Here is a 14,017-nt window from a genome sequence, read left to right as displayed (position 1 = left end):
TTTCAGTGGCCTCGACTCTGCCTCCCTCCTTCTGCCCTTATGCCTCTTGTGTCTCTTCACAGCAACCCTGCCTTCCCACCTACCTCTGAACACAATCTAAAGTCCTCAACCACCCTCCGAGGCTTCCTGTGACTCTCTGAGACTTCCCCGTTAGGTCCCTGACATGGTCAGTCCTCTGTGCTCACCCTGCATAACGGCCTTTGTGGTTTCCTCCAGCATGCCAGCCACCTCAGGGTCTTTGCGCGTAGTGTCCCCTGCTTGGGAGGTTCTTCCTGTAGACATCTGAGTGACATGCTCTCTTCTCCCTAGGTCTTGCTCTGTTAGGCCTTCTTGGGCCATTTGTTTAAAATTGCAACACCTCTCCCTCCGCCCCACTCCAAAATATCCTCCTTTCTTGCTTTAATTTTCTTCTGCACTTACCGCTGACATATATTGTATTTATTATTTGCTTATTGTCAGACCCCCAGTATAACGCAAGCTTCATGAGAGCAGGGAATGTTTTTGTCTGTTTTCTTTCACTGCTCTTTCTAACCGTAATAGGTTCGTGACATACAGCAGAAACTCGATAGTCTTGTTCGAATGAATTTTATTTCGAGAATTTATTTGGCATCTTTGCAGTTACCATCCATGTGTTCTGCTCACTCTAACTTTCTATGTATGATATCTGTAGTTCAATCAGATTGTTTGAATGGATCCTGTTTCTTTTCTAGTTCGCCTTTACTTAAAATAGTAATTCATACAATAATAATTACTGACCTTCGCGGTTTCTAAGTGCCTCATATTCACCTGAACTCTGTTTCCAACAGCTACTTGGCATCTGAGAGTTCATCTCTGTCCACTTCTTACAGGTTCCTCAAATTCTACACCACCCTCAATGACGTAGGAAAGAAATTCCTTTAAGGTTACTATAAGAGACTCAATTTACCATAGTATAATTTTGAAAAATGCCATGTTGGTCCCATATTACAATTCCTAGCTGTCACAACACTTTTCAGAGTGTAAGTGTACCTTGCAGGTGTGCCCATAGAGTTATTTTAATTAGAAACAGCTTTACGCTTTATTGCATGGTTGTGGTTCTATGCTGGGAATATAAGAGACATTTTTATAAAATAAATTGACACCTGCTAATGTGTCTGCTTTATAAGTTTGGAATTTTTTATGCTGGTTATTTCTGAAGTAGAAAACATCTGTGCCTGACATTTAAAATCTGGTTTTGTTTGCCTGAGCTCTTTGGAACAGTAATAGGCTCGAGATCTGAGGTCTTTTTAATGCCTGCTTTTCAAGGGTGCTAATTTTTAATGTTTATGTGTTTATCTTACGCTGTTTCAGGTTTTACAAGATGAACTGGAAAGCCGTTCTAATCAAGTGCGATGTGCAGAGAAAAAACTACAGCACAAAGAATTGGAGTCACAGGAACAGGTACTCTGCCCTCTCTCTCTTGGCTGGGTTGTTTGTTTACTTTCTCCAAGTCAAGGAGCTTATGTATTTCCTGTTTCCATTGGGATGCTTTGGCTGCAAGTAACAGCCTACTCTACTCCTAGCTGGCATACACAACAAAGAGGTTTATTACCTCACAAAACCAGAAGTCTGTAGGTAGGGCAGGCTCTGGGCAGAGAGCCTCAAGGCCCTGGCCTTGCTTCTCTGACATTTTTGTGGCTCTTCCTCTGTGTCGACTTCATCCTCAAAGCAATTCCAAGATGGCTACAGCCGTTCCATGAAGACCTAGCAATATCCAGAGGCAGAAAGGCACTGTCTGCTTCTGGAATCCCCTTCTAAAGAGTAAGGAGACCTTTCCCAACCACCTCCCACCTCCCCCCACACACACCCATACACACCTCCCTTCATACCCCATTGGTCAGATCAGGTCACGTCCTCAGCCAGGCATGTCCAATCGCTAGCAAGAGGACTGAGGGTACCGGAACCAGCCTAGACCAATCAGAGTCTACCTGCTGGTGATGGAATTAGTTGGGGAAGAATAACCTGCACAAGAAAGAGGGGAAATGGATGTTGGGTATACAGCCAACAGTGCCTGCCGTGTCATCATATTAAAATAAATGGACATTATTGTACTTAGAGACATAAGTGATGTTTTTATTGAACTTTATTTTTCCCCTCTTTCTTCCTGTCATACTAATAAAATTTAATATAAGCAGAATAATCTGGCTATGACAATAGCTAATGATCTGTTTCATTTCCAAATGATAAGATTATTTTCATTCAACTGTCCTGGTTATAGTGAATCATTCTTTGTGGCAATCTTGACAATTTAAACTAAAAAGTTAGAGTATCAATAAAGATAATGGGTCTCAATGAAACCTTTTATAAATCCATCATCCTCAGCTATTGGGTATAGTATTGCTAACTAATTTTTATGCACAGAATCTGCCATAGGATCGACAGATGTTTATACTTTGGTTGTGTCATAGTACATTCATTACAGCAATGTTAGGTTAGGTCATTTTGACCTTGTGGGAAGAGTCAACACTGAAATTAGGCTAACAGGGAGCTTTTTTCATCTCTGGAGATGTTTACAAAGAGGATCTCGAGATAGGAGATTGCACGAAATGGCATATATGTCATGTAGGTATGTGTACATCATATATGTATGTGATATGCATAAATACATATATATATATATGCATATGTATGGGGTCTGTGTCATACAGTCAATAACAGGATCACATAATAGGATAATACTAAGATGAAAAAATTAACTACATTTAATCAAAGGCTTACAAGATGACAGATACTGTATCAGAAACATTACACATATTAGTTTATTTATCCTGGTAATAACGTAAACGGTCAGCATTATCCTCCCCCTTTCACAGATGACACACTAAGACCCAGAGAGATTGAGTGACTCAGTAGATGGTACAGGTGGATTCACACCCAAACCTGTGCTCCTTTTACGACAGTTTTAAGTTAAAACATTGCTAGTTCATTGAAAAAAAAAAAGAAAAGAAAAGCCGCATAGCAATGACGGGGAAAGTAAGTTTATTAAGTATGGCAGGAAAACAAACATACGTTCCAGACTCCTGATACAGTAGCGTTAACACTCCATGGGCAGAGAACAGCCGAGAGCAAAGGAAACTAAAGCAGAGCGGACACAGCCGCAGGTGAGAGTGCCTCCTCAGACGGCAGCGTGGCGTGCAGGTAGAACTGGCACAGGTTTAGGTGTCACCAAAGGTCAGCTGAGCTTCACCTTCTGTCTAGGACGCTTGCCACTAAAAGACAAGCTTCTGAAAAGCAGGAAACGATGCTCGCAGGAGAACTGGGGCTTCTCCAGTTTGTGATAAAACATACCTTAAGGTAAAACTTTATTGGCATCACTCTAATTCATGGCAAAGCTTCACACAGAAAATGCCATACTATATTGAGAGTAGAGAAATTAAGAAATCCCAAATGAACAATAGGGAAGGATTCAGGAACCACTTTTGGTCTTTTTTTTGTTGTTGACTTCTTTTTGATCATCAAAGTTGCTTTCATCTTGATGGTGACACTAGCTTTTTAGACTATTTCTTACACTAATTCCTGATATCGTCTATGAGGCTACAAGTTTACCAAAGAATGTCAGAATACCCACGGGTAAAGCTGAATAGTTCATAATTTTGCAACTGTGAAATGTTGGGTTCTTTCCATCAGATCCTAGGGTGTAGCTAGAAAAAAAAAAACAAAACCATCGTTTCAACAAAACTGAAGAGCAGATAATGAGCACTTAATAAATACTATTCATCTATATTTAATTTTTTATTTTGCATGAATTTGACCTACACCCCCCTTTCAATTTGTGGCACTAATAGAAGTAATCAAAATAATTAAAGATATTGTCATGTACGGTTTTGGGGGTCCGCTTATGTCTGAGCTTACTTCAGATATTTAAAATCTTGAAATTGTTATATATGATTTTCTTCTTTGCATCTTTCAAAGCAACTACAGTAACAGTAGCTACCCTGACATCAGCCAATCAAACAGCAAATTTGTGTAAAACAGCTTCTTGAAACTTTCTTCTCTTTCTTTTCAACCCAATATTATTATCTTGCTACTAGTTGCGTAAAGAATCAAAATTGAAATTGGCAGAATTACAAAGGACAATTTCCTGGACTTCTTTTTTTTAACTTGCTTGCTTTAAAAAAAAAAAAAAAAAAGTTTCTGTTTTTCATTTAAGAAAAATTCCTGTGTTTTGATTCTATAAAAACAAAAAATGAATGAGGCATTTTAAAAGTTGTGTTTTTAATTAAAAACGAAAAGCTGCTTCTCATCAGGTCTCGATGGGTGGTATCCTTGCTGCCCACCACTGGCCTCGGTGCCCTCAGCTCCGTCCCCTACCTCTTCAGCCATGGCCAGGCAGTCAGCACACTGCCCAGCGAAGGCTTGTTTGTCATGGTTACAGAGTTAATTTGCTCCTTATGCAGATTCAAGATAACCCAAATAAAATTAGAAAATACTAATTTTCTGTAAGTCAAGCTTATAGAAACATGATCTTTCCTGTAATCCACAAATAGTAAAGTAATTAAAAATCATTATTATTTTTATCCTCACCAGGAGTTAATAATTTCTAATTCCAGATAAGATCTGAGCAAGAATCCCATAATTGCAGCAGAGGAGGAGAGATCAGAGCTCTGATCAGACTTCCTCATTGTGCAGGGAAACTGAGTCATCGGGAAGGGCTGCAGTGGGGCCATAGCGGCGGACTCAGGGGAGGACTGCTCCTACCTGCGTGGTTCGCAGGCCGCTCACTCCCAGGATATGGTTTTCCATTATCGTGAACACTATGTAAAATGGATCTATGTTGTGTGTCAGTCAGGTTCAGGGATGTGTAAAACTAACTGTCATTTTCAGGAGCAAATAATTCATCATTCACAACGAGACTAAGTAATATGCTAGCCCTCGCCTAGATAATTCAGTCTGGTAAATTATAGAAAAGAGAGGGAAGAAAAGAAATAGTTTAAAAATTTACTTGGTATTCTTAACACCGCACAAAGCACGTATTTGTCTCAAAGGTACTAAATGATGACAGATTTTAGCTTAATATAATGTAGATAATAGTGTACATGTAACAGAACCCCTGGTTGGAACTGGGTATCTTAAGTTTTGAAAGTATTAATAGCTTCGATTACATCGGTCACTCAGGTTCCCAGAAGATTCTTTTAAATAAATTATTGAGATAAACAATACTTCAGAGATCTCCTGATAAATAAAACGCAATGTTGTGCATTTCTAAGCACAACATTGCGTTTTATTTATCAGGAAATCTCTGAAGTATTGTTTATCTCAATAATTTATTTACTCACCCTTTTGGGCTTTTACAGGCATGTGCTGGACAATGATAGATGCTGAGAAGAAACAAAAATGAATGGATCACAGAGCAGTTTCCAGTCTTACAGAGCAGAGGAGGAATATATAAAGTGTAGGCTCCAGGCATGGGATTTAGAGTAGTTTTTTTCTCCCCTTCTAAATGGCTCAGAGGCTCAGAATCACAAGCGTAGAGAGAACACAGCACCGGTCCTGCCGTCCGCCCTCTCTGGCCCCATGAGGAAGGAAGGGGAGCATCTTTCGCTGGTAGAAGGTCAGGGTCCCACTGCCTCAGGCAGGGCTTGGAGCTTGCCGACACACAGCCGTTTCAAGAGCCTGCAGCCCTCAAGGGAACCAGGTCCTCGTGGGCAATCGGAGGAAGGGCAGTGCCCCGGCCAGTCCCCAGGGGCACCTGGGCTCCTGCCGGAGGGCCTCTGAGGCCTTATGGCCAGTGTGTTCGAGCAGCTGCTGCTTTAGTGTCGGGTCTTGTCTGCTGTGTCCTGGCATTAAGGGTCTGGGAATTGCAGGCTCGGGTAACCCATAACTTGTCTTAAAATACAGCGAAAAGCCAGTGGTGATTTAACATTTCCATCACAGCTTTGCAGCAGCCCACTTTATATTTCAGTCCTAGACACGTCCATTAATTTAGAAGAGAATCCAGTGGGCGAAGCCTGTCTCAGCGGTAATCGTATGTATTTGGGGAGGGAGCGGAGGTTGTCCCAGAGACTGCTGTGGGCAGGAGAAACAGGAGAGGCTTCAAGGACAAGGGTGACCCAGTGGAGAAGCGCTGCCGGTTCTAAGTCCTCCTCTGTCACTAGTAGAGTAGTCACGTGGTCTTGGGCAAGCCGCTTAACCTCTGCAGGTGTCAGGTTCTCGAAATGTCAGTAATAATACCTTCCCACAGGGTCAACAGGAATGTCAAAACAAGATGAGTGTGTGTGAGATACTTCAAAAACTATAAAACGTAATGCAGATGCAATGTATGTAGCTATAATTATTCACAGAGGAGAAGGGGACGTGTGAGCTAGACGTCAACAGAGAGAGAGGACATTGGAACAGAATGAGGGAAGACGTGAAGCTAAGACCAGAGAATTAGCTTCATTCATTTGACCATCAAAGAAAGAACAGAGCAAGCCTCTGCTACCGGCTACTCTTTACCAAGCGCTGTGCTCGGCCATTGACGGCCGATCTCGGATGCAGTGCTGATGAATTCACTCATTGGTCAGAAAGCAGTTGTCAGCATTGAGGATTTTTTTTCCTTTAATTGGGTTTTACATGGTTGCGTTTATACTTTAAAAAGATTAACTGGCAGCAGATGAGATAAACAAGAGATAAAAAGAGACATTCCGAGGTTGTAGCACTAAAATTCACATCACTGGTCACAGGAGAAATCAAGGAGGTTTGGACTGAGGACAGGCGTGCCTCCTTCTCTTGTGCTTCGTGATGTTTTCTACAAACCGAAGCGAGACCCTGCACCAGCAAAGCGATGACGACTCGCTGTACCGTGATGCTCGCTCTGCTGCAGCGGTCGGGACCGAACCCACCATATCTCCAAGGTACGCCTGTGTCGTCGAAAGGAGTAGAAAGAAAGGAATAGGTGTGAAGACTCACTTAAAATGCACAGAACACAGAGATTTAGAGGGCAAAAGAAAGGACCATGTCAAAAATAACACCAAGGTTTCGAACCAATAAGCTAGTGTATAGTCAGCAGTGCTAGCATCACTTTTCAGATGTTGAGCCTGAGATGCTAGCAGCAGGGCATTCATTTGGTGACGTGTAGTTGAAAATCTGAATCTACAACTCAGGGAAGAGCCCTAGGAATGTAAATGTGTCTGAATCATCGTGATGAGCAGATATAGCAGAAGCTCATAGATGTGGGCGACACGGACAAGGAATTGCAGAGCGAGAGAGAGAGAAGAGGGCCGTGGGCAGACCCACGAGGAGGACCACACTGAAGGGACCAAAGAAAGCGGGGGAGGGTACAGAGAGGCCTGAAAAGGAACGAATGGTCAGAGAGAGAAGAGCAGAGCCAGAAGGCTCTGATGCCATGACAACCAAAGATAGTTACCTGCTGGACTTTAAGCTCCTGAGGACAAGGACCCTACGGTCATCCACCAGCATTTGCCGAACTGAACTGCTCTGTAAAGCCTGAGTGCCCTGCGTCTCTCCGTCAGTGACCTTGCCCACCCCGTGTCCCTCTTTCGTCTGGGCTCTTGCAGCATTTTCCGTGACCGCTAGGAAGTATTTTCCCATCAGGCTCCTATGACAGAGGAGGTGGGCTCCTGAGCTGGGACCGTGTCGTCTTTGTCCTTGTATCTCAGCATTTAGCCTAGCGCCTGGCCCGTGGCGCACTCAGTGAATTCATGGAAGGAAGAAAGGAAGGAGAGAGGGAAGGAGACAGGAGAGGAGGAAGGAAGGAGGGAGGACCAACTGCATCACACGCTACAGGGAGTTTAAGGACGAGGAGCCCAAGAGCCACCGAACTTGGGCGATTACAGAGCCTTCGGTATTGTGCCTCCTAAATACATTCTAAGTAGAGTTTTTCTAAATATATTCTTGAGTAGACTTTTGTTAAAATACATGTCGTAGATATTCTTTTATAATTTTCATCTGGAGTGAGCAGGGTCATTGAGCCTTCTCATGGCTTATCAGCTACTCCTCAGACATCATGGCCCCAAAAGGGTACGTACACCAGGGCCACCAAGAGAAAACACAGTGCCAGCTCCCTGTCCCTGCAGCCCACCTTTCCTCTTGCTTTTCCCCTCGGTCATTTTTTTCAGCTTTATTGAGGTATAATTGACAAATTGTATCTATTTAAAATGTACAACATGAGGATTTGATACACATTGTGAAATGATTGCTACAATTTCGTTAATTAGCACGGGTATCACCTCACATAATTAATTACTTTCTTTGCGTTCGATGAGAACACTTAAAATGTACCCTCTTAGCAAGTGTCAAGTATACAACACGGTGTCGTTAACTGTAGTCCTGATGCTGTACGTGAGCTCCCCAGAACCATCTTAGAACTGGAAGTCGGTACCCTCTGACCAACGCCCGCCGTGTCCCCCACCCTCCAGCCCCTGGGAACCACCGTTCTACTCGTTTCTATGAGTTGGACGTTTTCCTTTCTTTCTTTTTTTAATTCCACACACGCCTGAGATCCTCTCTCTGTCTGGTTTACTTCTCTTTGCACAGTGTCCGCCAGGTTCATCCATGTCGTCACAAGTGCCATACGGCCCACCTTTCTGCTCGTCTCTAAAGGCAGATTTTCCTTCCAGATCCCTCCCCTCAGAAGGCCAGAGCAGGAAGGATACCAACAAAGCCCTTTATTTTCTCTACACAGAAACTTAGCGTTCTGCTGCCTCCTTCCCAGGTCCCCGGGTTTAAAGAATAAAATGCGGTCTCTTCGGTATCAGTAGCTTTTGGGTAGTGTTAGACATTTCTAGAAGTACTTTAGCTCCTTCTGCCTATGATACCATTATAACTGTTTCATTCATATTCCCAAAGAATTTATTTGCCTCCCACAGTGGCTAGTGATCTAGCAGGGAGTAACATGGATTTGAGGAGAACCGACATCAATATATTGCAAGCTTTCATTGGGTAGCACTGCTTATCTTTAAACCACCTCAGTCATCATCAAGGGTAACCCACAAATCCATAGAGTCGCAGACAGCCTTACGGAGGAGGATGCTATGTAGACAGAAAATCAATTAAGCAATAATCGTGACAACTGTTGAAAGGAAGAATTGGTCTTTTACAGATTTCCAAGCCTTTAATTTCCATTTTCCATAACGGATTTTAAAACTTCACAGTCTTAGCTGCTATTGGCTAACTCATCTGCAGTGAAATCTATTTAAAAGTCCCAACAGCTCAAAACTATGTTTTATTCCAAAGCATATTATGAAAACAGGGATAATAATTGCAACAGAAATTTAATTCAAAGACTTTTATTGGCTTTTCATGTGTAATGGTTATTATTCTGGCTTGTTTCAAGTAATTTTAATAACCACAGTTTATTTACAAAATTCAGACTAATTCTTTTGTTCCCATGCCAACAAAATACATTTGTTCCCAGACAGCTGGTGTGATGCATCATTCTAAAATTTGAGTTGTTATGAGGGATACAACCACATTTAATTTTGGCCACATCTTACTGTCAATGAGAGTTGGAATACATGCCTGTTTTCTCAAAAACACGAATCACAGTGTCAGGGACATGAATATTTTCATTAAAATATACATCTCATCAAAACGTTCCTTGTAAGTCAGTTATTCTAGTAGATTTTAGTGGCAAAGCAAGTTAAACATTTATACCCAAAACCACCACTACAAACTATACACGGTGATCGCAGGGCCATTTTAGGGGACAACCGAAGCAGCTCTTCCGGGGCGAATGGGCCCAGCGTTTCCTTGTGGCTTTCTCCAGTTCTCTTTGTTTTTAACCTCATTGGGCTTGTTGTGCTGGGGGGCGGGGGGAGGGCAGGTCCCCAAAGCGCCTGCTGCATGTTTTTAATCCTGTGCTTTGCTGACATAACAATTCCAAGTGTCAGCAGAGCACCCACTGCGTCATTGCAGCTGTTTTTCCATGAAGCATTTTCTGCATTGTTGAAGTGGCTCTTCATCCAGTCAGTGAACACTGGGGGACAATGAGGACGGGGCGAGGGCCACTGGGCTGCCAGGGCTCTGACCCAGCGCTGCTGGCAGTGCCTGCCGAGGGCTGCTGGGTCTCATCTTTCACTCCTGTAATGAAGTAATGTGATAATACATTCTCATTTCTTTTGGTCTGATTTTTTTTTTCCCCTGACAGTTTTGGCTTTAATTTTAGTCTTCTTAAAAATTATTTTTAATCCAAAAATGACTTAATCCAAACGATTTACTCCAAATCAATAAATTATGGAAGTGCTTAAAAAAAAAAAGGCAGGAACAAAAGCTTTAAACCAAGTTGTGTTTTATACTGCCTTTTATAATAGGTGGAGGAGAAGAATTATCAAGAACTAACCTGATTAATATAATCTCCTGGGAAGATAAAAAGGAGACCGTATCCCTGAGCAGTGTCCTATCAAGGCTTACCCTTCTGGCAGCTACTAAGCCCTGAATTCACGGACTCGAGTGAACAGCTGGAAAGAGGAAGTAAAAGAGGAGATAAACACAGAGATGGTACAAGAGGGTGTGAGTCAGCTCGCTACAGGAGAGAAATGCTTGCTATTTACTGTGCTCGTCACGTTCAGAAAAGAGTATCAAATATTCTAAGATGGCACTTAACTTGCAATTCCTTTTCCGCCATATTCCAGACAGAAAAGATCGCATTTTCCTGTCGAGAAAGGGCTATTGTGAGGTAGAAGCAACTGAAATTGTTTGTTGTCAAGCAAAGGACAGAGCGGAGGTATTTTTAGAGGCACCAGGTGTATATTAATTTAAATTAGAAACGAGGAAAGAAAGGTGATTTTTTTTTTTTTAATACAAAGAAAAAGTCAGAAGTTTAAAAGATCATTTGAATATACTTTCCATGTAGATAACCTTTTGGATTTCTATATAGAATTAGAAGACATAGTTTCAGTTGGAAAAAATATTATAATAAAATGTTCAAGTGCAAAGGATGAATCACATGGAAAAATTAGAACTAGTGAAGAATATAGCATTTTTTTCATATTTTTATTTTATTTTGTTTTGTTTTAGGCGAGGCAACCCTTGGTTGACCTCACAGATTGCAAGGACCTTGTCAGCTTACAATCCCTTATTTATTTTTTTTATTTTTTTACACCTACAGCACCTGGTCTTCCTAGGTGGTCTCCCATCCAAGTACTAACCAGGCCCGACCCTGCTTAGCTTCCGAGATCAGACGGGATCGGGCTTGTTCAGGGTGGCATAGCCATGGATGAATATAACATTATTGGCGTTATTGAAATTTTGTGAAATATAAGGCCTATTTTGAATCAGACAGCCTAATACTCGGTTCTGAGTGTATAGACACGACACAGAAAACTCGCCCTCTAGGAGCTTCTATTATTTATAATAGAGGAAAACAGACTCTGTGCCCTGCTGGTTCTTAGCAGCAGCAGCAGCAGAAAGGAGTCAGTGGGCTGACAGCACTTCGGGCCTGACACCCCCTATAGAAACAGCAGCAATTTTTTTTGTTTTTCTGTCCTTCATCTTTAAGGTTTTATTTGAATGAATGTCCTTGCCGAAAGAATGGAGAGAAATGGGAGACTAGACTGAATTACCCCAAATGCTTCACTTAGCACGTAAGATTGAGAGGTTTTATTTGACTTGAAAAACAGAGGAAGATAAATGAGATGGTAAATCCGAACGTGCCATGGTAACTAAAGGACAGCTCAGAGTGAACTCTTCTTCTAAACCCATAAGTGACACTTCAGCATTTCGGTTCAATCCACCAGATATTTACTGAGCACCCACTATGTACAGATTGTTTATTGTCTCTGACATATGTCAATGAACAAACCAAAAAAAATCCTTCATCTCGTGAAGGTTACATTTTAGTGATAGGTTCTTCATAGCCTTTTGCATTTTTGTATGAATTTATACTTCATTTGTCAATTTCTAATAAGTCTTCCAGTCCATGATCATAGTATATCCTTCTACTTTATTTAAGCATTCTTTAATTTTTCTGTTATATTTTTGTCATTTTATACGAAAGTGTATCTTGCACATCTTATGTTAGATTAATTCTTATGCACTTGACATATTATGATACAATTTTAATGGCATTATTTTTAAATTTTTATTTTCTCACAGTTTGTTGGTGACATACAGAAATACAATTGAGTTTTGTACAGATTCCCTTTGTCGCATTAAGGAAGTTTCTTTCTATTCTTACCAAGAGTCTTTTTTCTTTTTTAAATTATAAATGGATGTTCAGTTTTCTTAAATGCCTTTTTTCATCTTTTGAAATAATCATACATAGTCTGTCCTTTATTCTGCTAACGCAGTGAACTTGATTGATTGATTTTTCTAACATTAAATCTGCATTGCGTTTCTAGAATAAGCCCATTTTGATCATGACGACATCTTTTTTTACCTTTTGCTGGATTTTGGTATGCTAATATTTCGTGTAGGATTTTTATATCTGTGTTTATGAGCGAGATTGACCTATAATTTTCTTTTATTGTAATGTTCTCACTAAATTTTGTGATCAAAGTTTGTAGGACTCATAAAACAAACTGTAATGTTCCCTGTTTATCTGTTTTCTGAAATAATTTGTGTATTATTGATATCATTTTATCTTTAAATATTTGCTAGATGAAGCCATCTGGATCTAGAGGTTTTTTTTGTTGGAAATGTTTCATTTAATTAGGGTATACTTTCTTTAGTGGTTATAGTATTCAGAGTTTCTATTTTAGCTTCTGCCTAATTCTTTCTCTCTTCTCTTTTTGGGGCTATAATTATATGTATAATAGGTCTCCTAACTTTGTTCCCTATGTTCTGTATTCTGGAGATTATGTGTGTGTGTGTGTGTGTGTGTGTGTGTGTGTGTGTGTGTGTGTGTGTGTATACACATATACATATATATAATTTTTTAATCCAGCTTCTAGTTTACTATTCTCTTCTCAGCTGTGTCTAATCTGCTATTAAACTCATCCTTGGTTTTGGTTATTATATTTTCTAGAGCTGGATTTTCTACTTAACTCCTTTTTAGTTTCCTATTCCGTGCCAAAGTTCACGACGGTGTTTTGTTTTTTGTTTTTCTTTTTTTTCTGTTGTTGTTGAACATATTTATCTTGGTTTTTCAAAATCTAGGTCTGATAACTATTATCTAGAGTTCACATGGGTCTTACTTCCTTGTCCTTTGTTCCTCTTGGCTTTTGGTCTCATTGTCTTGCTTTCTTGTGAACCTGGCTATTTCGGGTTGAGTGCCAGTTATTTTATATAGAACTTTATAGAAATAATTTGAGACCTAGGGCGATGTTAATTTTTTTCCAGGGAGAGTTTACATTTGCTTCTAGGTAGGCAGGTAGTGGCACTTGCCATCTTGAATGACCTTAATCCATTTTAAGGGACTGAGATGATTTGAAGTTAGACCTCAGTTCTCCAGAGGGCTGGCTGGTCTATTTCCAGTTCACTCCTACTCCGAAGTGTAGCCCTTTGGGATTTTACCAGTCAGTCCCTTTTCGTGAGCCCTGGACTGCATTTGTGTCTGCATGCTGTGTGTGTGTGTGTGTGTGTGTGTGTGGTGCTGTTAAAAGATCTGTTCAGTTTCTCAGCCTCTCACCACCCGCTCTAGGATTGGCAAAGGCCACAGTGTAAAAATGTCCGCAAGTGCCAGACTTAGAAGTTCTCTTGATTTCTATTATCTCCAGCATCTTAGCCCCATAATTCTTCCCTGTCTCGTTAGTTCCCTGCTTTGAGGCAGATTTGAGAGAGAATTATCTAAGCTTCGATTACTAGAAGTAGAAATCTCGTATTTGCATTTCTGTGAATTGCTTGATCAAATTCATTGCTAATTTTTTTCTATTGACTTTTTTTAATTTGATCAATAGAAATTTATTTTTTTACATATTCTGATTATTAAGAATGTTAAATCAGTTGCAAATATTTTCTCCCACTTGCTTATCTTTTAACTACTATATTCAATATTTTAATTTTTTGAGAGTTGTTTTCCATTTTTTTCTTTATGACTTCTCAGCTTGCTTAGAAAGGTCCTCCCTACCCCAAGATTTAAAATATATTCTCTTTTATTTTTCTCTAATACTCTTTAAGAGTT

The 14,017-nt window shown here is 40.5% G+C and overlaps 1 protein-coding gene and 1 non-coding gene across 7 annotated transcripts in view; one reads left to right on the top strand and one right to left on the bottom strand.

Annotated features, from left to right (window-relative positions):
- Positions 1-14,017, top strand: part of CEP112 (centrosomal protein 112) — a 328,322-nt gene that overhangs the window by 285,930 nt on the left and 28,375 nt on the right. For all 6 annotated transcript variants that reach the window (XM_015589808.2, XM_015589807.2, XM_006912420.3 and 3 more), the window contains one exon: positions 1,330-1,419. In XM_015589808.2, coding sequence (XP_015445294.1) covers positions 1,330-1,419 — 90 coding nt within the window. The remainder of the gene's footprint in view (positions 1-1,329; positions 1,420-14,017) is intronic.
- Positions 11,057-11,175, bottom strand: LOC112480141. The gene has a single exon (XR_003046494.1). It is a non-coding gene; the product is annotated as a 5S ribosomal RNA (ribosomal RNA).

This window comes from Pteropus alecto, unplaced genomic scaffold, assembly GCF_000325575.1.
Source record: "Pteropus alecto unplaced genomic scaffold, ASM32557v1 scaffold134, whole genome shotgun sequence".
NCBI lineage: Eukaryota > Metazoa > Chordata > Mammalia > Chiroptera > Pteropodidae > Pteropus > Pteropus alecto.
The sequence above is the reverse complement of the archived record's forward strand: the minus strand, read 5'-3'. Positions and strand labels throughout refer to the sequence as shown.